This window comes from Python bivittatus, unplaced genomic scaffold (genome assembly GCF_059951505.1).
Source record: "Python bivittatus isolate LINGU-HERP-01145 unplaced genomic scaffold, Pbiv_v1 ctg000020_np1212, whole genome shotgun sequence".
NCBI classification, from domain to species: domain Eukaryota; kingdom Metazoa; phylum Chordata; class Lepidosauria; order Squamata; family Pythonidae; genus Python; species Python bivittatus.
Window position 1 is genome coordinate 74,781,049 of NW_028277030.1, and position 21,532 is coordinate 74,802,580.

At 35.6% G+C, this 21,532-nt stretch overlaps 1 protein-coding gene across 4 annotated transcripts in view; it reads left to right on the forward strand.

Annotated features, from left to right (window-relative positions):
* The window catches only part of UTRN (utrophin), a 366,404-nt gene that overhangs the window by 251,922 nt on the left and 92,950 nt on the right, over positions 1-21,532 (forward strand). For all 4 annotated transcript variants that reach the window (XM_088141718.1, XM_088141704.1, XM_088141714.1 and 1 more), the window contains one exon: positions 14,621-14,750. In XM_088141718.1, coding sequence (XP_087997844.1) covers positions 14,621-14,750 — 130 coding nt within the window. The remainder of the gene's footprint in view (positions 1-14,620; positions 14,751-21,532) is intronic.

Consider the following 21,532-nt stretch of genomic DNA (forward strand, 5'->3'; position numbering starts at 1 on the left):
CCCAAGTTCTGTGCTTAAGTCGAATTTGTATGCAAGACAGAACAGTATTATTGTATAATACTGTATAAGTAGTATTGTGTAATGAACTTGAACCATTGTGTATTTAACTTGAATTTTGCTACAGTAGGCTCTTTTCTTAACTATGGGTCGTCTGTAACACAGGCATTCTTAACTTGGGGGCTACCTGTCATTGAGATACTTGCAGAGCACTTAATGCTTCCTGTATCCCTAAAGCAATATGTACTATATCTGTGAACCTCCTGCAACATTGCAGGCTCATGAATTTGCATCATTTTAGCTTCTTGACAATTAGTTATTTATTGGACTTATTATTCTGTGGTTTTATCTGCCATTCATTTCTAATGCTTAAGAACTAGCTTATATACTCCTTTGCCAATCTCTTTTTTATTCAGATTCTCACTCTTTCAGATTCTTCTTTATTCAGATTCTTACATTTTTAATTTGTTATTATCATTTCAAACTAAGTTGTGGCACCTTTTTCTCTAAAGTTATTAATTTAATAGCTCTTTCTCTTGTTTTCTTTCTCTAGTGCCTTGCTTCAGAAAAGTAAACAAATAAGCAGCATACAATGCAGGTTCAAATGTCTTTACTCCATTTATTTATATGCTGCTAAGATACGTTTGAACTCTGAAAAAGTAATGTATTTGTTTTATTAATTTGCCTTAAGTTTGTATTATTAATAGTTATATTTTGTGTAGAGACATTTCTACAAGAGAGAGCTGTATAGACATGAGGCCTGAACAGCGATAGTGTCAAACACACACAAAATAGCCACTAATAAATATACATACTTGTAAAACATCTCTACCTCCTAGTGTTTAATTACATTTCCATCTTTTATTTTTTAACATATTTATTGTAACAACCATGCTCTCAAGCTAGTGAACACATAAAAAGCAGTTTTTCTGTTTTCTGTTATTAGAACTGTTTTGAGCAACAGATGCCTGAATTCCTAGAAAGAAAGCACAAAGGAACTTGTGGTATGACTGAATACCAATTAAATAACAAACAAATTTGTAACTTCCCTAAATGCTGTCATTTCTAAACAAACAGCAAATATTTGAGCTTCTTGAGGTGACTGCAAAGAGTTTATTTATTCATACATAAAATTAGCATGGTAGTATAAATGGAAGCTGGGAGCAATTTACTGTATTTTTAAGACGCTGGACCTTGAAACAAGGACAGAAGCTCTCACAAGGATAACTAATGCAGAATTCAACAAGGAGTATAAAAGGAACAAAGTAGGTGACTAGCTAGCAATAAGGATATTGCAATCAATTTTTTTTTCCTTGATGAGAATGATCTGGCTCTTCCCTGGGAAACTGATGCTGGGTAAAAAGGACAAGGAAAGAGTCAGAAATAGAAAGCAAAAAATAGTAGTTTAGAAAAAGAAAGAATCATAAACTCCAAACATTTCCCCAACAAATTGCCACAGAATCCTGAATGATAAACCCTAAAAGCCAAGTCGTCATAATCAGAAATACTGTTAACTGCTGTAATAACACTGAATTTTTTCAGTCAGTTGGCAAGAGAACAGTCTGCTTCTTTAATTTTTTAAACAAATTGTAGTCAAGGAGTACAAGTAATTTCTCACTTAAGGACAGTAACTGGAACCAGAATTTCTGTCGCTAAGTGACGTGGTCATAAAGCACAACATCACATGACTGTGCCGCTTAGCAACAGAAATTTTGGCACTTTTGATTGCCATCGTTAAATGAATCACTGCAGTTTGTTAAGCGAGGATGTCATGGGGTTGCCATTTGCAACTTCCTGCCAGCTTCCCCATTGACTTTGCTTGTACAAAACCAGCAGAGAAGGTGGTAAATTGCTATCACATGACCGTGGGGATGCTGCAACTGACGTAAGTATGAGGACTAGTTGTAACTACCACTCATCCGGCACCATCATAAGTTTGAACAGTTGCTGGACAAATGATCGTTAGGCAAGGACCACCTGTATGGTTTGGAGAACTTAATTCATTGATTTCTTAGTTTCAGGAAGGATTAATGTGGGATGGTGAGGAAGGCAAGTCTTAAATTTGTAAAGATTAAGTTGAAAAATTAAGTCTCCTAAGGCTGCAGGAGGAAATTTGTGGCTCTGCTTTGGCCTTATAAGCCTGTATTTAAAACACTACTAGGGAAATGCACTGACAAGGCAAGTTGGAACAAGAAAGGAGAATGTGTGACTCAGCAACACCTTCCCGTCCCCTTTTTCCCACAATTTTTTTTCTTTGCTAAAATATTTTGAGAAAGGAGGGGAATTCATCTGTTCTCCAGCAGGGCACAAGAAAGAGATTTCACATTCAAGTTGCAAATATAATGGAAATTCTGTAGCATTACAGATTCCTGTATAATATTGAAAAAGCAAGCTCTGTGGCTCTTTGTGGAAATAATCATAAACAGTACATTGTGTTTTTGTTAATACTGTAGTTTGTGGATAGGCTGAGAAAATAGCAGTCAAGATTATCATTAAATTTAAAAGGTACTATACATGGATTTGCCTATGAAAGAGGTCCATCCATGGTACTTTTGTCATTTCCCTTATTTTCTTTCAAGATCTGATTCCTCCCAGTATAATAGGAAAACTCTTACTGAATTATAGAGTGAGCCTTTTTTTTTCTTAAAAAGGAACTGGTTTTCACTGCCGTTTCTGTTTATATTGAAGATGCTATTTGGATGTGATGCATCCTATATTGGTGCTTGATAAAGTGAATGATAAAGGTACTTTGCTCCATAAGAAAGCATGACCATTGAGAGATACACATACATGCCAGGAGTCCTATGAGTTAAATCTTTAGATTATAGACCTTCTTTAAGGATTTTATGATCTGTAGAAAACACACTGCATTGAGGGTTCAACAAAGAGAAAAACAGAATATAACAAGTAAATAATTAATGGCTATGAGTTGTTTTTCACTTAAGAGCTCATTTTTGGAGGATCCTGCAGTTTGTAGCAAATCCAATTATTTTTAGGAAGATAAGGTAGCTCTTCACTGAAAAGATACTGCTGCTTTTGGAGTAATAAGGTAAATCATATTGGTTATGCAGCAGTTTCTATACGCAGTGAAGAAAGGAAAACCAAAATGCCTGTTTCATGATTGTGGTTTTTTCTGTTGGTGCACTCTCCCAGATCTACAAAGATTTCTTTTAAAGCCCTTCTTTAGGATTTGTGTAATCCAAAAAGAGGGGAAGAAATTTGTGTTCAGATAAGCTGAATTTGCTAGCAGGAAAAAGCTATATTTTAGGCTATTTATTTGCAGTTCCACTATGGTACATAACATGACCTTAATCTTTATAAGAAGCAAAAAACGGGTGCAGCTCTATAAACCTGCATTCTCCAAATACTGAAAATATTCAGTTGCTTCTCTAGCTTTTGAAATTTCATTAGGTACTATCAACATGTATTTAGATTTACCCAATAGCCATATGGACTAGAAACCGGCTTTTAAATTAAAAAAAACAAAAAACAACCTGAAATTCTGTGCTCAGTACTGCATCCCAAGCTTGATCTGCAGAGCTATGAAATTCATAGTGCAATACAAACGATAAAGCAGTAGTAATTCTTGCAAGTATTCTCAGATGCCAGACTGGCAAATTTCTTGCTCTAGCTCAGCTCTGAATGTGTCTGGAGACTGAATGGCCCTGAAGATTAAACTTTTCTTCCTAGAATCAAGAAAACAAATACGTTTCATTATTGGAAATGACGTACTGTTGCAGCAGTAAATGAGATATTACTGGATAGTTTTAGTTTTGTTTTCATCAAAAATCGAAAGTGCAGGAAGGGCAAAGAAGGCACAGCTTACGAAATGAGAATTCTAGAGGAGTCGCATGAGGAAAATCATAGGAGAGCCTTGGCACCAGAACTACTTGTTTTCTCGGCATATTTTGCTGGCCTGACTCTCCTCTGAATGAATTGTTTTATGTAAATATTTTTTTCCAGAGACTGATAAAGAGGCCAAGAATCCAAACATTAGTAGTGATAGGAGGGACGTGATTTAGATCACCTCCATCCCCACAAGCCCTTTTAATATCTCATCCAAAATATTTACCTGGAAGCTAACGAGATTCTCTGAGGCAGACTGCTAGGGAGCAAGAAAATTCCTCTCTTCTGCTGGCAGAATCCTTGACTCAAGCGTTTCCATTAGTGGAAGAAGGCATTTTATTAGGATGTGAGCCTGTGAGTTAATTCTTAGAACATTGAAAATGATTAACAGGGCAGTGGTCTGAGGGAAGTGAAAGTTGGACTGCTTATTACAAAGCTTACTAAGAGGATGAAAAGACTGGGATTATTTTGAAGTGCAGAATAAAACTGAGATTCTCAGGCCAGAGATGATCCTTAAATGTTACAAAAACCTAAAGAGAGGTAGAAAATACTGAAATTGAAGTACAAGCAACGATGTAATGGAATGAAAGTGATGAATATACATAGTAGGATTCAATAGTTGAACATAGAGAAGAGAATGAAAAGAAAAAGAGCAAAACTATGTAACAGGCATCAAGATATATTTGAATAGAAAGTGATGGGGTACAATTGTGTTTTTTTAAATAGAAAATATAAAGATGATGATGTATGAAGGACAAAGAATAGGAGCAATTCACAGGTTCATATAGTGCTGATTGATGTACAGAAAAGGTTGGTGAGAGGAATCATATAGTGGAACTATTTTTGATGAACAAAATTTTCACTGAACTCCACTATAAAGCAAATGTGATTCCACATTTCCCCTTCCTTCTTAGATTTGATTACATACTGATTATTGATTAATGGATTATATGCCATCAAGATATATTGCCTCTTAGCTATCACATAGATAGAGTCAGGCAGCCTCTAAATCTAAATAAATAAATACTGTAGTATTTTCCTTTCCATGCAGGACTCTAATCAGCATTGGATGAACCTAAGCATTATTTTGCTAGCATGCAAAATTTATTTAGATTTAAATATAAACTAAGCATATTGTATGATAGTTGTTCACTCTGTTAAGTCTCCTTTCATTGGCATTGATATAAAGACTGACTTTTTCTATTGTCATTCTCAGGATTTCCTGGCATAGTTTGGTTATAAACTTTACTTTCCTTTCCTTTCCTTTCCTTTCCTTTACTTTACTTTACTTTACTTTACTTTACTTTACTTTACTTTACTGTTTATTGTTCTGTTGCTTGCCACATTTCTGTAGATACAGTATTCCTTCAATTTTTGTAGCCTTCTGACTTGGTAATGACTGGACTGCTGATCTAACTTGATCTTCTAGTACTTCTTCTAAGTATCTTCTAAGGTATGTTGGATGTTAACATCTCTACAGAATTTCAGTGTACTCCTTCCATCTTTGTTTGATCATCATTGAATCAGATACTCTCTGTCCATTAGCATCCTTTAGCATACCAATTTGAGGCTAGAACCTCCTTCTGAGTTTGGAGATCTTTTGAAAGTCTTTCCTTATTTTTCCATGTTTGTGTCCATCCGCAGTGTCTTTAATGAAGTTGTTGTAATACTGCTTCATGTCTCTTCTAAGAGCGCTCTGAAATTCTTTGTGAAGTTCTTTTTTGAGAAGTTTGTCATTCTTTGCTTTGGCTTCTCTTCTCAGCCTGGCAATTTCCCCAGCTTGTTCTGACATCCAGTGTCCTGTCTTATGTTTTTTCATCTTTGGCAGTCTCTTTTTGTGTTCATCCTTAACAACGTCCTTGATTATATTACATAGTTCCAGTTTCAGGACTTCAGAGCAATCCCTGATGTTCACTTTGAAAAGTGGGTAAAAGTTCAAGGTCATATCATGGAAGTTGGTTGGCCTTAGCTTTACTTAGAAGTTGAACATGAGCAGTTTGTGAGTTGTTCCACAGTCAGCCTCTGGCCACAACTTTGCTGTTGTAACTGAACTCTTTCACCTCCTCGTACCAATAATACAGTCAATTTTATTTCTGTGTACTCCATCTTGTGATATCCATATATATAGGTGTTATTTTGGTTCTTTGAAGACTGTGTTAGCAATGAAGAAATCACAAGAGTGGCAGAAACTGATAAGTTGTTATCCTGCTTCATTTCTGTTTCCTGGTTCATATAATCCAACTACATTTTCTTCCTTACCATTTCCAACTTTGGCATTCCAGTCTCCAACCACAAGCAGCACATCTTGGTTGCATGTTCTGTCAATTTCAAATCGAACTTGATCACAGAAGTGATCAACTTCCTATTTTTCATCATCAGTGGTTGTAGGGTAAATTTGGATAATCATTATATTAAAAGGTTGTCCACAAAGTCTGATACTTTTCAGTTACTGACTGCACTGGACTCAAGTACTGTCTTTGCTATATCCTTCCTAACTGTGAAAGCAACACCATTCCATCTTTGTTTTTCATATCCTGAGTAATTAGTATGATCTTCTGACTGAAAATGTCCAATCCCAGTGTGTTTCAGTTCACTGGTACCAAAAATATCATTGTGCAGTCAATTAATTTCACCTCTCACTGTGTTGTTTTCCCATATTCATTCTTCTTATGTTCCATATTCACCTCTAATTCTGTATTCAAGTTTTCTTTTGTTGCATGGCAACTTCAGCCACTAGACATTCTGAAAGCTTTAATTTACCCATATCATAAACACCATTAGTAATCCAAAAGATCCTTAGCTCTTCCTCAGTTGCATGTAGGACGCATCTGACCTGAGAGGCCATCAGTCAGACTTATATTATCAATCAGTTTATACAGTATTTTCTATCCATGTCATTTTCCTAGTAAAATATAGGAGCTGTCTATCATTGCCTTCTCCTTGACAGTATGTAATGAGGGCTTTGTTGTTGTCTCTAAAGCAATTATCTACTTCCATCTGTTTCCCAGTATAGGTGCCTGCTTGCTTTATCTGGGCAGCCAGAATGACTGTTATGCCATGGGTGACACTACTGGGATTATATACTCCTGGTGTATGTTCCTGTTATTCTTTGCTTTCTCCTCCCAGGAACATTCCCCCCACCATGATGATGCAGTGTTGCAGGACTTGAGTGGGACATAACTATTATAGAGGATACCAATGCTTTGAAATTATAAAAGGAACTAAAGAGCCTGTGTTCATATTGAAAGGTTATCCTGCCCTACTTGTAGGATCAAGTGGAGAATCAGTGGTAGCTATATCCACTCTGTACCCTAATTCTCCATGACTGTTCCTTACATCTCCAATTGAAAAGAACTAGAAAAGCTTGGCAGGGGAAAACCTCTGCCTAAATAACTGGAAGGCATTACTATCATAGTAATGTTTGCTAAAGATCTCCCTTGGTATAAGGCGGCATTGTAAATTTACATCTGAAATTGGAGTTTTAAGAATGATTATATTTTTAGCTTTAAAGTAATGTTGATCATTGCTGTTTCCTAAAATGCTCTTTCTGCAAGCTAGTAACAGTTGCAGTAAGACAGTGAGTACTAAAACAGAGGCATGTTGGCTGTTCCCCAGGGGGAGAGGGGAATATAATATTTGCATTGATGGATGAATTACTATAATCACTCCTTTTGTGCTGTTTCCTGTACAATGATGCATTTAAACGCAAAAACAAGACAAGGCATCCTGTTAAATTTCAGGAGAGAATTACAATGCAGAAATATTTTTGAATCAATTTTTTTTCAAAGGATGCATTTATGAAAAATGTTTCCAGTGGCATTAATTAAAACTTTAAACATTTTCAGCTGTAGAATCAATTGATTGGTTGATTATCTGCCATCAAGCATTTTCGACTCCTAGTGACCACGTAGATAGATATTCTCCATTATGATTTATCCCTAACCTGTTCTTCCAGGTCTCCCAAAGTGAACTTATCACCACCGTAACTGAACCCATCCACCTTGCTGCTGGTCATCCTCTTCTTCTCTTTCCTTCTACTTTTCCAGCATTAGAGCCTTTTCCAGAGAGCTGGGTCTTTACATAATGTGTCTGAAGTTGGATAATTTAAGCCTGGTCATTTGTGCCCTGAGTGAGAATTCTGGGTTGATTTGTTCAATGATCCATCGTTTATTTTCTTGGCTGTCCGCGGTATTCGCAGGAGTCTTCTCCAACGCCAAAGTTCAAAGGCGTCAATACTGTTCCTATCCTGCTTCTTTAAAGTCCAAGTTTGCTTGCTTCTGTTGAGTGTTACAGGGAATATCATTGCTTGCATGGTTCTGATCTTTGTAAGTATAGACATCTATAGAAGCTATTACATGGCTTTATATAAAGTGATCTTTTTTGCCGTACACAAAAATGGATAACAGGAAAACAAAATCCGTGCTGCAAATCTTTTTTAAAAAAATGAATAACATGTTCTTATCTTATGGGTTTCTAAAATTTTAGGGCTGGAAGACAATCTAGAATTTTGAGAGTGTGTTGGTGAGCATCCTTATGGAAGGACTATAAAAAAGACAATCAAAGTCATAATTTTACTCCTGCCACCTCTGTTATTTACCCAAGATGCTCCCCATTTCTTTTCTAAGAAGTTAGCACAGCTCCAAGCAAATACTGGGCCATAGTAAACCATGTCTTCTTTTCAGAGAAAACCTGTGAGGCCTATCTGAAACCCAGGACATTCTTGGAAATAAACATAATGTTGTAGGCTGATGTGTTTGCAGCATATCAGCTTTCCATTTAATTTTATTTTAAGTTACAAGATGTTTTAAATAGTCAGCTGGGATAGGGAGTTTGAGACAGCAAGGAAGACATCTCTAGGCATCACATTAGGAACACCAGACCTATAGGAAAAATAATTTATTCTATTATGTCATTAGTAACATTTGATTTTCCTCAGAGATTAGGTTGAGCTCTGTTTTTCTGAAGCACATAGCTGTGCTGTCAGATCAGTCAGTTATCAACATTTTCATAGAAATGGTCTTCCAAGTCATAATTTAATTTGTATTCATTTAGTTCAAATGAGCCATTTTAGGAAGCATTGCTGTTATTAAATGCAGTTGTATATATTGTCTATATATTGTTATATTGTCTTATAAGCAATAGTTAATGTGAATTATTGAGCTCTTCAAATCCTTACTTAATGTGTTGTAAAACAACAACCAAACTAAAAAATGGCAGAGAGCAACCAAGGCTTAGTCATTTTTTTCTCCATCATTTTTGTTGCCAAAACTTCTAATGTGGTAGCTTCTGTGTATTGTCGAAGGCTTTCACGGCCGGCATACGATGGCTGGTGTGGGTCTTCCGGGCTGTGTGGCCGTGTTCTTGAAGTTTTGTTTCCTAATGTTTCGCCAGCACCTGTGACCGGCATCTTCAGAGTGCAGGAGCACAGACAGGAGCAGAGAGAACTGCTCCTGTCTGTGCTCCTGCACTCTGAAGATGCCGGTCACAGGTGCTGGCGAAACGTTAGGAAACAAAACTTCAAGAACACGGCCACACAGCCCGGAAGACCCACACCAGCCACTGTGGTAGCTTCTGTTTTGGTAATTTAATCAATGTGTTGAGTAACTGTGAATATAAAAGGCATAGCAAAGTAATTCAGAACAAAAATTTCAGCCCAGAGGTGGTTTCTCCTTCTGGTAAAGCCTGGGCAAAATCTAGCTGTATATGACTGCTAGGTACATGATTAAAACTACTAGAAACATGATTTTACTCTTCATTTCTATTTGATTGTTTTGTTAAAAATTTACAGTGAAAGTAAATTATTATGGGTATTTTATGAGCAAAGGAATTTCACTCGAGTTGTCTTTTAATAATTTAAGTTATTTCCATGACATTATTCTGAACTAAGATATTCTGTGTGGTATGTAAATTATTATTTTTCCCAAGGATATAAAATAAACAGTTATTTCAGTATTCTTTTGGTATAAAATATATTTTCCTTGATTGTGTAATTTTTTCATTACTTAAGTAATTTTCTTGTAGATTATAATCTTCTGAAACATGTTTGACAAGAACAGAAGAAGAATACTGTTGGATCAGGCCAAGGGTCTAACTTAGTTCAATGTTCTGTATGTCACGTGGCCCACCCAATTCATTAAGAAGGTTGTAGCAGGACCCAAGGACATAGTGTACAGGGATGAAGATTACTTACCACTTATTTTTCATGAATGAGTCCAATACCCTTTTAGAATCAACTAAATTGGAGGCTCTTAACATATCTGATGCCAGCAAATTCCAGTATTAAATATGCCTTATGTAAGAGATAATCTTACATCATTAATCAGAGCCATATGTCTCTGATTTCCCCATATTTAGCTTAAATGGATGAATGTGAGGTCTAATATTCTTATGATACCTCTGTCATTCCCCCGCCTCCAACAACCATCTTTTGTGATTTATAAGCCACAAATGGTTCCTTCTCACTTCTGCTGCGCTTTTTTGTAGCCTTTCCAGTTCTGTAATATTCCTTTGAGAATATGGAAGAGGAGAAGGATATCGTTCCCATATTTATTCAGATTCTGATACAATGATTTGCTTACAGGAACATGAGTTTTGACTTTTTCTAAGATTGGGTGTACACCAATTAATGGTGAGTTGGGAGCTGCACGTTAAAAATAAAAGTGAACAATAATATTTCCTTAATATGAGCTATGCATTGCTTTGGAATACCCAATACTTTGCTTTGGAAAGTCTGAATTTGTAACCTATCAGAAATATTATTTCATTATATAAAGTGGTCTTGACAGCTCTTAATGAGTAAAATTACAAATATGTAGCTTTGGATAATTTTCCTCAACTCAATAAATAAATGAACAAGTATAATGTTTTTGACTCAATTGTTTAACTGGGTTCTCTTTATCTAGTTTTAGGACTTGTGTGGAGAACAGATCATGCTTTAGGTCATATTTATGCAGAAATATTGAAAATTCAAATGGGTTCACAAACATAAGCACCACTGTAGGTTCCAGGCTTAAGGGTTTGTTTGTTTTTTTCAGTTACATAGTACTTTCCCTCATTCCTGATGGTTGCTGAATCTTGCTATCTTTGTATCAAACAGGTTTGGTTAAAGTCCAGTTATTTTTTCTCTATGGGATTTAAACTTATTCATAAAATTTTACATGATCAATATATAGAATAAAATGATGTCCAACATTGAAATGCTATTTCATTCCATATTAAAAATATGGTATTAATATAACAAATTCATATCCTTTTTTAAATCAGTATATCCTCTAGCATTTTCATGAACTTTGCAGTGAATATATTAATATAATCATGCTAATATTAATAATTGAATAAGTGTTTACTGGGTTGCAAATTATGCATGAATGTGCTGCGGATTAAAAGTTAACATATTCTTCTGCCATAGAAGTAAGAGTCGCAACATGTTTAAAGAAATATTTTAGGATAATTATAGGTTTATTATGAGAAAATAAGTCCCCTTATTTTCAGTGAGGCTTACTTCCAGGTTTGAAACTAATTTGATTAATTGTATATATTTTAGTGGATCAATAGATGAAGTAATTGTTTTGAATAGCCTGCATGTTTATGATTTAGAAATTCTGAGGGCAGAATCAATGTTGCTTGAATAGAAGTCAGTCACATAAAGGGACTTGGGGGTTCTCTGAGCTTGGTTGTTTTCTTGCAAACGTTTCATTATCCATCTAGGTAACATCCACAGTTCAACCCTGAGCTATACATATTCACTTCTATTGATAATGGGACTTTTTACTATTTCCTAAAGTTGTCTCCCCCAGGCCCTGAATCTCCGAAGCAGGCTTTTGCTGGCACCCAAGGAGCTACAGGGCTGGAGGAAGAATCAGTTCCTGAGTTCTGCTGAGTAAAGAAATTCAGCCAGTGGAAATGGAATCCTGAATTCTACCCTTAGCCAGCTTAGCCTGGATTCAATGAAATCAATCTGGCTTAAATTTATCCCAGCAATTGCAGTTACTCTAAGCCTGCTAATTTATGAATAAAACCTTTCAAAACAATAATAAGCATTTTTATTTTAAAAAATTAACCAGCTATCAATATTTTTGAAGTAATAGAAACCTAGCCCTGAATGCCTACCTTTCATTTCGGATTTCAGACAAACTGGAGAGTGAATTTTTAGTGAGGAAGAACAAGTTAAATGTTGAATTTCAATGAAAGAACAATTTTTTAATAGCAGCCAAAGGTCATTGTGGAGGATGAAGTTAGAGCATTGACAATAGTATTAAGTTTCCTCCTCATGCAATTGCCCTTTAGAGAGCTAAGCCAGAGTGAAGCCAGAGAGAAGCTGTATTAAATAACCTACTTAGAGGTGAACTATCATTGACCACCTTTGCCAAAGCACTGGTAAGCACAAGAGTGCCTCAAACCGGTTCTAGACAGTTTGAAGGGAGTAATCACAGCTACTACTCATGTTTGAGGTCTTTTCAAAAATATATGTGACTTATATCCTGTAAATATAGTAGTATTAGAATAATATAATGAATGATGCAAATATCTATAAAGCTGGGGGGCTTAGTAGACTCACTTAAGCTTTACTGCTGAAATTTGAAACAGAAATTTGTGTGAAATAAAGTTATTTCTGGTTGTCTTATTTGCCATAATGGAAAGAAATCCACGACACCATCAACATTTTGTATTATAAGAATAAGAATATTCTTTAAAATCTCAGGATGGCAATGATCCACGACACCATCAACATTTTGTATTATAAGAATAAGAATATTCTTTAAAATCTCAGGATGGCAATGATTTCTGATATTTTAGTCCTTAAAATTAATTAAATATCTTCCACTAATTAGGAAATGATAATGTAGGTATTGTATGGTATGATTAGCAGTACAATTCTGGGTTTTTTCTTACTTCTGAAACTCTAATTCAGTGTTTCTTAATGGTTGGTCCTAGGACCCCTGGGAGTCTGCAAAAATCAAAATTATTTGCCAGGCTATGCTGAAAAATAATACAATATTAAAATCCCATCAAACAATCATGAAAAGTGGTAGTGGCAGTGAATGCATCATTTTTAATTTTTAATATGGTAAATATCAATAAATATAACCCATTCAAACAAAAGCTCTTTTGGGGTCCTCCATAATTTTTAAAAGTGGGAAGGGGTCCTAAGAGAAAAACATTTAAGATTTATACTTCACAGAAAGCACAATTAATTGTTAATGGAGATCTAACAAGCCTTGTGAGATACAAAAAGGAACAAGAAAGGGATGTCCAATGTCTCCTCTTCCTGTATATTTTGGTTCTTGAAATACTGAATAGAGATATAAGACAAGATGAGAGAATTGTGGGAGTAAAGATTAAAAAACTTACACATGGAATGAAGTTTAAAACTTACACATGGAACGAAGTTTAAAAAAATATGTTAAGGGAGAATCTACAACTGTCATTGCTGGGGAGAATTTCTGTGATAAAAATGAAATGTGGTTTCCACATGTATTCATCATAAGCAGTAATGTGAAATTTGCTAATGGGCAGCTTGTCTAATAAGTAAAATATAGCATTCTTAGTAAGGAGCAATCTTCTGCTAACTGCAAGGAAGATTTCAGTTCTGTCACCTTAGTGGAAGAGTATTGTCCTTTTACATTTGTGTAAGGCTCCTTGCAGGCTCTAAGAAAATTAATTCACAGATGATATAAGGGCATGGAATACTGCTAAGCAAGTACATTTATAAAATTAAATATAACATATTCTCCTTTATGTTTAATTAAGGTTACAAAGGTCAGTTGAGTAAAAAAATCTCTTCATTTCAAGAGAGATCAATAAGTTTGTGCCCTTAATCCAAGATATCAGGTTATATCCATATTTTTAAATTAATGACATTTGTGCTGTGGATAGAAGGATAGAAGGAGCCAGTTCCTACTCCAGCCAAGGAAGCTAGATGCTCTCATGAAGGAGAATTGTAGGAAATAAATGAAATGTTTGTTTGCCCAAAACAGCCCCTCCTTTTTCTTCTCCACTTCCTTATTTTAAAATAAACCAGGAAATAACCATTTATGTGCTCTCATGGGATTTTATTTTTCACTCTTTTTATCCTGGCTGAGGTAAGGTGTGCTGGAATGGGGCTCATATTAACATCCCCCACTTGAAAACTTTTGACTTAAAAAGTTGCAGTGGTCTTTTAAGGCCATGTTCTGCAGCTTTTACCTAGGTGTCCTCCATATTCTGTTACAGAGTTGATGTGGCGTAGCCATGATTCCACAACATTAATAATTTCCTTGCTTATCACTTCTAGACTGCAGAGGAGGGCACAGCCAAATACTAGCTAGTATAATGGTATTGTCATTAATGGTGTTATCCTTTAAGATTAAGCCTTATGCCTCATTTCTGCAATTATATGAGCATAATATTTTGATTCCACACAGGATTTTTCTCTTGCTTTCATGTTTTTAAATTTAGTATATTAAAATACCTGCCTTGCCTCCAAATTTTAAATGCTGTTCCTTGCGGTGTTCCTTTAATAGTATGAAGATGACAATCAGCACTTTAAACTATGTACCATATGATTGAATGTATTCTAATTTCTTTCTGTTAACTGTTGCATTTTCCTACATTCTCCGTAGTAAGTCAGTTTTGCGTGTGCTTTCACTCTATATTTATTTATTCCATCTCTATATTTGGTATAATGGATATTTTTGTATTATAAGTTTGATCAAGTGGATGGAAATAGTGGGCTGCTGTTCTGCAGATTGCATGCAGTGTGAATTTACAAATTATTCCTGTTTTGTTTTTTGGAAAGGCACTCAGACGTGAATTGAAGGAAAAAGAGCAAGTCATTTTAAGTGCTGTAGACCAAGCACGAATGTTCCTTGCCGACCAACCAATTGAAGGGCCTGAAGAACCAAGAAAAAACTTACACTCAAAGTCAGGTCAGTTTTGGGGATCTCTGAATTTGAAAATAGAATCTCTCAAATTAAAATAATTGTTTTATTGAACATGTAAGCATAATAGCTTTGATATTCTTTTTTTCTCCAAAGAATATTTAATAAATATTATATGCATTGATATAACAAGTGAACACAGAGATATTGTTGGGAACTTTCCATGCAAGCACTGTTCAAATAAAATTTAAGTTGTAGAGGAAGTAGAACTCAGTAACTTGAGAACACAGTTGGAATTATACTTCTCCAAGGGACTGGACAGTTTTAAATGTGACTCTGATTCTTGAGCGTACTTTAGGTGTGTTTTTGTTGGAAGCTGTCAAATTTGATATATTGAGACATATTATCTAGCATTTCTTTCTGGAAGTCCAGATGTCTCAGTGAAGATAAGTTTAATTAAAGTATACAAAAACTTATCACTTTAATAGTTGATATGAACTTTGGTGTAACATTGTTGGAGAAATGTGAAAAATAAGTAATTTAAGGATGCCTGGAATGATCTATTACCTAAGCTATGAATTTCTTCCATGCTTTGTTAACATCTTGCTAGTCTTAAGTACATTGTGGTTTACTTTGGGATCCCCAACAAATTTGGGCAAAACAGCATATTTGGATAATAAGAGCATATTAAATTAAATGACTGCCATGGTGGGCCAGGCCAATCACAAACTGGTCAGAATATAAATTACTGAATGGAATTGTACACTGTAGTAAGGTCAGTCCATCTTTCTAAAAATCTATTCTGATTTAGGTATCTCATATCATTGAAACATAGATTCTATGCATAGATAAACCCAAACTTTGAATGTAGTACTAATCCATGTTTTAGATTATAGCCTAAGAGTAGTTTCCAGTTTCAGCTGAAATCTGTGTCGGATTTGTTTTTAAGGTAGAAAGTTTGGTCTAAACATTGAAGCATATTTCCATAACTTGGTTAGCTACTCTTCCATTGAAGGAATCAGACAACCTTTCCTTTTCCAGCAAAAAGCATATTGTATCCTTATAGTAGTTATTATACCCAGAACTAATTCCGTATACTTTGAGGGCATATATGGTTTAGTGAAGTATAATGGAAATATTGTAGGTTGAAATGGGAATTCAGTGTTTAAGATTCATTTCATAGTAGTATGAATCATTTTTCAGAATTGTTGAGCTTTACGGCATTACCACCAAACATACACATCCATAAAAACAATCTGACCTGCTTGTTACATTTCCAGCATTTTTTTAAAAAAATGACACATCCAGTTTAGTAATCAAAGCTAAGATAGTATACCAACCATAAAACACCTTATACCAATTTTCTTTAAGTATAATATTCAGAGTGAATTTAATATTTTTTCTTACATTGAAATTCCCATTGTTGCATCTCTATTACTGTATTTAAATTCTGCATCCATTTAATCCTTTTCGGTTAATGAGTCATACTTAACCAGCTGTCGATAAATATGACTCCACAAATGTTCTGGCATACATATTATAAGATTTGCTAATTCAATCAAATCTCTCAGTAATCCCCTTTGTACCAATAGAGGCGAATATGTGTAGCTCAGGGTTGAACTGTGGAGTCCTTGAGGTTCTCTGAGCTTGGTTGTTTTCTTGCAGACATTTGGTTACCTAGCTAGGTAACATCTTCAGTGCTAAAATGGGATGGGGTTTGCTCTCTATTTATATACTGTGGCATGCTTTGCCAGTGCTGGTGGGGGTGGGGGTTTTGTTTTGCTCCTCTGGTAGTTCCTTGATTCACATATGTTTACTGCTTGATTGTGTGCCTGGTGGTAACCTTTGCTTATCTGGGTGATGATTGCTGGTGAGGCGATCTTCTGGACTTTTGTCTCTTTTGAATAGTATGTAGATGCTGTTTATCTCTGTGTGTTTGTTAATTGCTGCCTTGTCTGAATACCAAGCTTCCAAGAATTCTCTTGTATTTTTGGATTTAGCTTGGTCTAAAATGCTGACAGTTTCCCAGTTAAAACTATGGTTCAGTTTGTCCATGTGTTGTGAGATTAAGGAGTTTTCATCATGTCTTCTGACTGCTAGTTGGTGCTCATGGATGTGCTTTGCTAGTTTTCTGGCTGTCTGTCCTACATAGTGTTTGTTACAGTCCTTATATTGTATGTGGTAGATGACGCCTGTATTTTCTTCTTGTGCTACTGGGTCTTTTGGTTTACTTAAGATATTTTGGAGTGATTTTGTTGGTTTGTGTGCTACGGAGATGCCATGTGGTTGTAATAGTCTGTTGGTGGTTTCTGAGACATTTCTGATGTATGGCAGTGTGTTGTAGTAGGTTGAGTGGTCAGGCAGTTTTTGATAAAGTTGTGTGGATATCCATTTTGTTGGAAGATGTTGTATAGGTGGTCTGTTTCCTTTTTCTGCTGTTCTGGGTTGCTGCAATGAATTTGTGCTCGCTTGAATAATGTTCTTACATAGCTTCTCTTGTGGGAGGTTGGGTTGTTACTTTGGTAATGGAGTACTTGATTGATGTGGGTTGTCTTCCGATAAACTTGGGTTTCTAATTTACTGTTGTTTCCTCTGCTGATGAGGATATCCAGGAAGGGTAGCGTGTTGTTGTTTTCTTCCTGTCTGGTGAATTTTATCCTTTGAAGATGTTGATGGTTTCATGTGTCTTTTCTAGTTGTTCCTTTTTTATTATAACAAATATGTCATCTACATACCGGATCCATACTTTAGGTTGTATGTGAGGAAGTGCTATAGCTTCTAGGCATTGCATTACAATCTCTGCTATAAGTCCTGATAGTGGTGATCCCATGGATGTGCCTCTGATTTGTTGGTATATTTGTCCATCAAACTGAAAGTAGGTAGTGAGGCAGAGGTTGATGAGGTCCATGATTCTGGGTATTTTGATCTGGGTGTATTTGGTTAGGTCAGGTGTGTTGTGTAGTACTGCTGATATGGATTATTTCGCTAGTTCTGGGTTTATGGACGTAAAGAGTGCTGTGACATCAAATGAGACCATACTTTCATCTTCATCTACAGTATGTGTATATCTTTGATTTTTCTGGAGGCACTGCAGTGAGGAGTTAATAGAATATTCACTGTTCTCTGTGAGGTGTCCAAGCTTTTTCATCAGTTCTTTCGCTATGTTGTATGTTGGAGTCCCTGGTAAAGATAAAATTGATTGGAGCAGTATGTCAGGCTTATATATTTTTGGTCAGCCATAGAAGCGTGGAAGGATGGGCCCACTGCTTTTCATCTGCTACTGTTCTTCCTTTGTGATCTGGCCTTTCTTAGTTAGGTCGTTGAGGGTTCTGTTGATTAGGTTGCCTAGTTTCTGTATTGGGTTGGTGTTAACCAGGATGTAAGTTTCTTTGTCCTCTAATAACTTTTTGGCTTTTTTTTCTACATTAATTTGGCTGTTTTCTACATGAATTTTTTCTACATGAATGCCTAAGACAGCATACCCTACCCACCAGCATCAGATACAAACCCCCAATAAAGAGCACAGCTGGATGGAAGATAGCACAACAAAAAGGACGCAAAATGGTAAGACTACTGATCATGGATGTGCAGCACAGATTGAACCAAGTACCAGCAAACAATAGACAACCTCAAGGAACAACTAGAACCTTGTGTTCTAGTGACCATGACCCCAGAGCATACTAAGATACTGACTACCAGAACACATCCAGAAGACAAGCAGAGAAAAGAAAAACTAAATTTCAAACTAAAATACTCAAATTAAACCCTGTAAACAAAGAGATACCCAAACCCGAATGGGTAATCAACATGTCTAGCCGGTCACTATCCACTGCAGAACACAATATACTCCAGAAAGGCCTCAACTACAACATGGACAATGTCAATCAACTAGACTTCTGCACAGCCCTAGAAGCAGCATTCAAAATGACAGGACTCAACCCAGAGACCCAAGAAAACCTAAGGCAGACAATCATACCACAGATCAGAAGAACACGATATCAACACCAACTCAAAGCAGAGGACAGAGCAGCCCTCAATAGCCTAAGGAAGGACCAAACCATCATTATCCTCCCAGCAAACAAAGGCCGCACCACAGTTATTATGGATAAATCACAATACCTGCAAAAAGCCAAAAGGTTATTAGAGGACAAAGAAACTTACATCCCGGTTAACACCAACCCAATACAGAAACTAGACAACCTAATCAAGAGAACCCTCAATACCCTAACTAAGAGGAATTTGAAACAGAAAATTAAGTCTTGGTAAAATATTTATTTTAATAGGTGTAATTCTACTTAACCAAGGCAAATTTAATTTTTTTTCAGCTGGAGATATTTTTCCAAGATGGTAAATAGTTGTTTTTAAATAAAAACCTATTATTAAGACTATTTTAAGTAACCTTGTCCCTAGTTGTTTAGGACTTCTGTACTAATATCAGTGTCCTCAACCTTGCTCAATGGACACTACAGATTGTTTAACAGAATTATAATATGCACATACCCCCGTCAGTAATGAAGCTGTTACATTTTGTAATAATTGTAATTTCTGAACCAGTTCCAAGGTCATATTCACATGGATTACAGTACAGTTATCCAAGGACAGTCTCATATGAAGCAGTGAAGGAATTAAAAATATACTAGTGCATGAATCACAGTTGCCAAGCTGTTGCTGTCCAGAAAATGCATGTAGCTGACATACCTGACAAACCTAATGGTAAATATTTCTAGCTGTGGGGATCACTTTGACCTCTAGTGACAATGTTGAGTACTAGGACTCCCAAATTGCAGAACTGTTTCTTCAGAAGGAGTGTAACTCAATTCAGTACAGCTATTTGTTGAATATCCAGCTTTGGGAATTATTTATCCACAGTGAATTCTCAAGACCCAAGTTCAGTTAACTAAACCTCATGAAAGACAGTATTTTCCTCAAGTATTGATTTAAGTCATATGTGGTCTCTGCTGAATCATATTAGTTTTCAACATGACAACCTCTTGGAGCATATCTTCTAATGACCATATGAAGCAGCTTCATATAAATTTTAAATAGTATCTTGAGGGAAACCACCGATAGACTGTGCTGCAACTTAACTCTGCAGAACCAGTCTAGGATGTTATCATGGTCAGTGGTCTCAAAACCAAATGAAAGAATAGAGAATAGTAATAAAATAAATAGAAGTATTTTTTTTCTTCCTAGCATTTTCCCACAGGTGCAGGGTTGGCTTTTTTCAAATCAACTGGATGTTATCCATTTAATAAAATAAAAGTAATACCAACTCTTTTTCTATTCTGACGATATCATCCGTGAAGACATATAATTCTTTTGTGTCCTATAATTAGGACACAACCCTGATTGAAATGGATTTAATTAATTAATACCATATAAGAATGCCTGTGGATAAGTCAATACCTTCACCTTGCCCCAAAAGGAGTGTTTTAGTATGATTTTTTCTTGTACAATAATAGTGTATTACCTATTAAGCACAGAAAAAGAAAGAAGATTCATATCCATTGATATCCTTGCATTGGTCCTCTGAAATACCTGAAAAAGGTTGTTTTTTAAAGAGTATATTAATATGAGTAAATACACATATATTGCATCCAATTTAGTTCATTAAGGGACCAATCCTGGATGTTTGCAGAGCCTTAGTTTACTGTACATCTCCCAGATACTTGTGGAGAGTGTGGTTGTCTGTCCAGAGTCTCCCCACTGCAGCAATGGAAGGCTTTGCTTTTGCTGCTGTAACTGTTGAAGGGTGGCCCCTCTCTTTTCTCACTGCCTCACACGTTCTGCTGTATTGGGTTGAAACCAGAGTCATAAATTTCTAAATGGAATCAGCATGGGGAGAAGGATTAAAAGAGAAGAAAGTAGTTGGCGGTAACTTTTGCCTTGATCACCACAAACCATCTTTGGATGTGGCAGATCAATCACTACAGATTATCCTTACCATCAAGTTCATGAGATGGCTGTGAAAAATTAACCATTTTGTATAATTTAAATATTATTCTTATTTTGTTATTAATTGTTCTGTTGATAGGGGAATACTTTTTGTTCTAGGAAATACACAATTAGATACATTTAGGTTTTAATTGTGTAGCAGTTATGCAGTGCACAATTTTATTTGCTTGTACAATTTATCCACCAACCCAGTCTTTATGGACTTTTAGTTTTTCTTTCTACTTTTTGTATCACTTTACATTGTGAATACTTACTGATTTAAACAAATGAACTTTTTCTCCAGGCATTATTTTGTTAGATCTTGTTATCCTTAGCTGTTTTGAACAGCTAAATAAATAGTAGCCTAGGTTGATAAGCTTTGATGAGAAGTTGCATGCATAGTCTAACTTTAATCTAAATTGGGAGAATTGTTAGGAAAAAAATATTTTCCAAATTCAAATTTGTCAATACCTTTGTGTTATGAGAAAGTGGTGATCAATAACATTTATTCAGCATTTGAGCAGATCAGATTTGTGAGTGATGATATGGTAAATTGCTTCATTTAAAAATCTAGCTGCATTTTGAGTAGCTAATATCTTGCTTCTTCCAACTTAATCGAACTTATAAAAAATGATACAAATACCAATTTACAAACATTCAACCTTCAAATGATATAATTGCCTAAGAATTCAGGTAAATTTAAGCCTCCGCTCCACTCCATTCTTGTACCTTGTATTTTCCTTACCATTGTACAAACTAGAGCTTTATTTACTTTAAATAAATACTAGGGTTTTTTCCTAAATAATTTACTTTTAATTAAGAATGTCATATGAGATTCAGTGAGAATATGATAAATGAGGTAGACAAGTTTCTAATATTCAGAGGGAGAGGGTGGG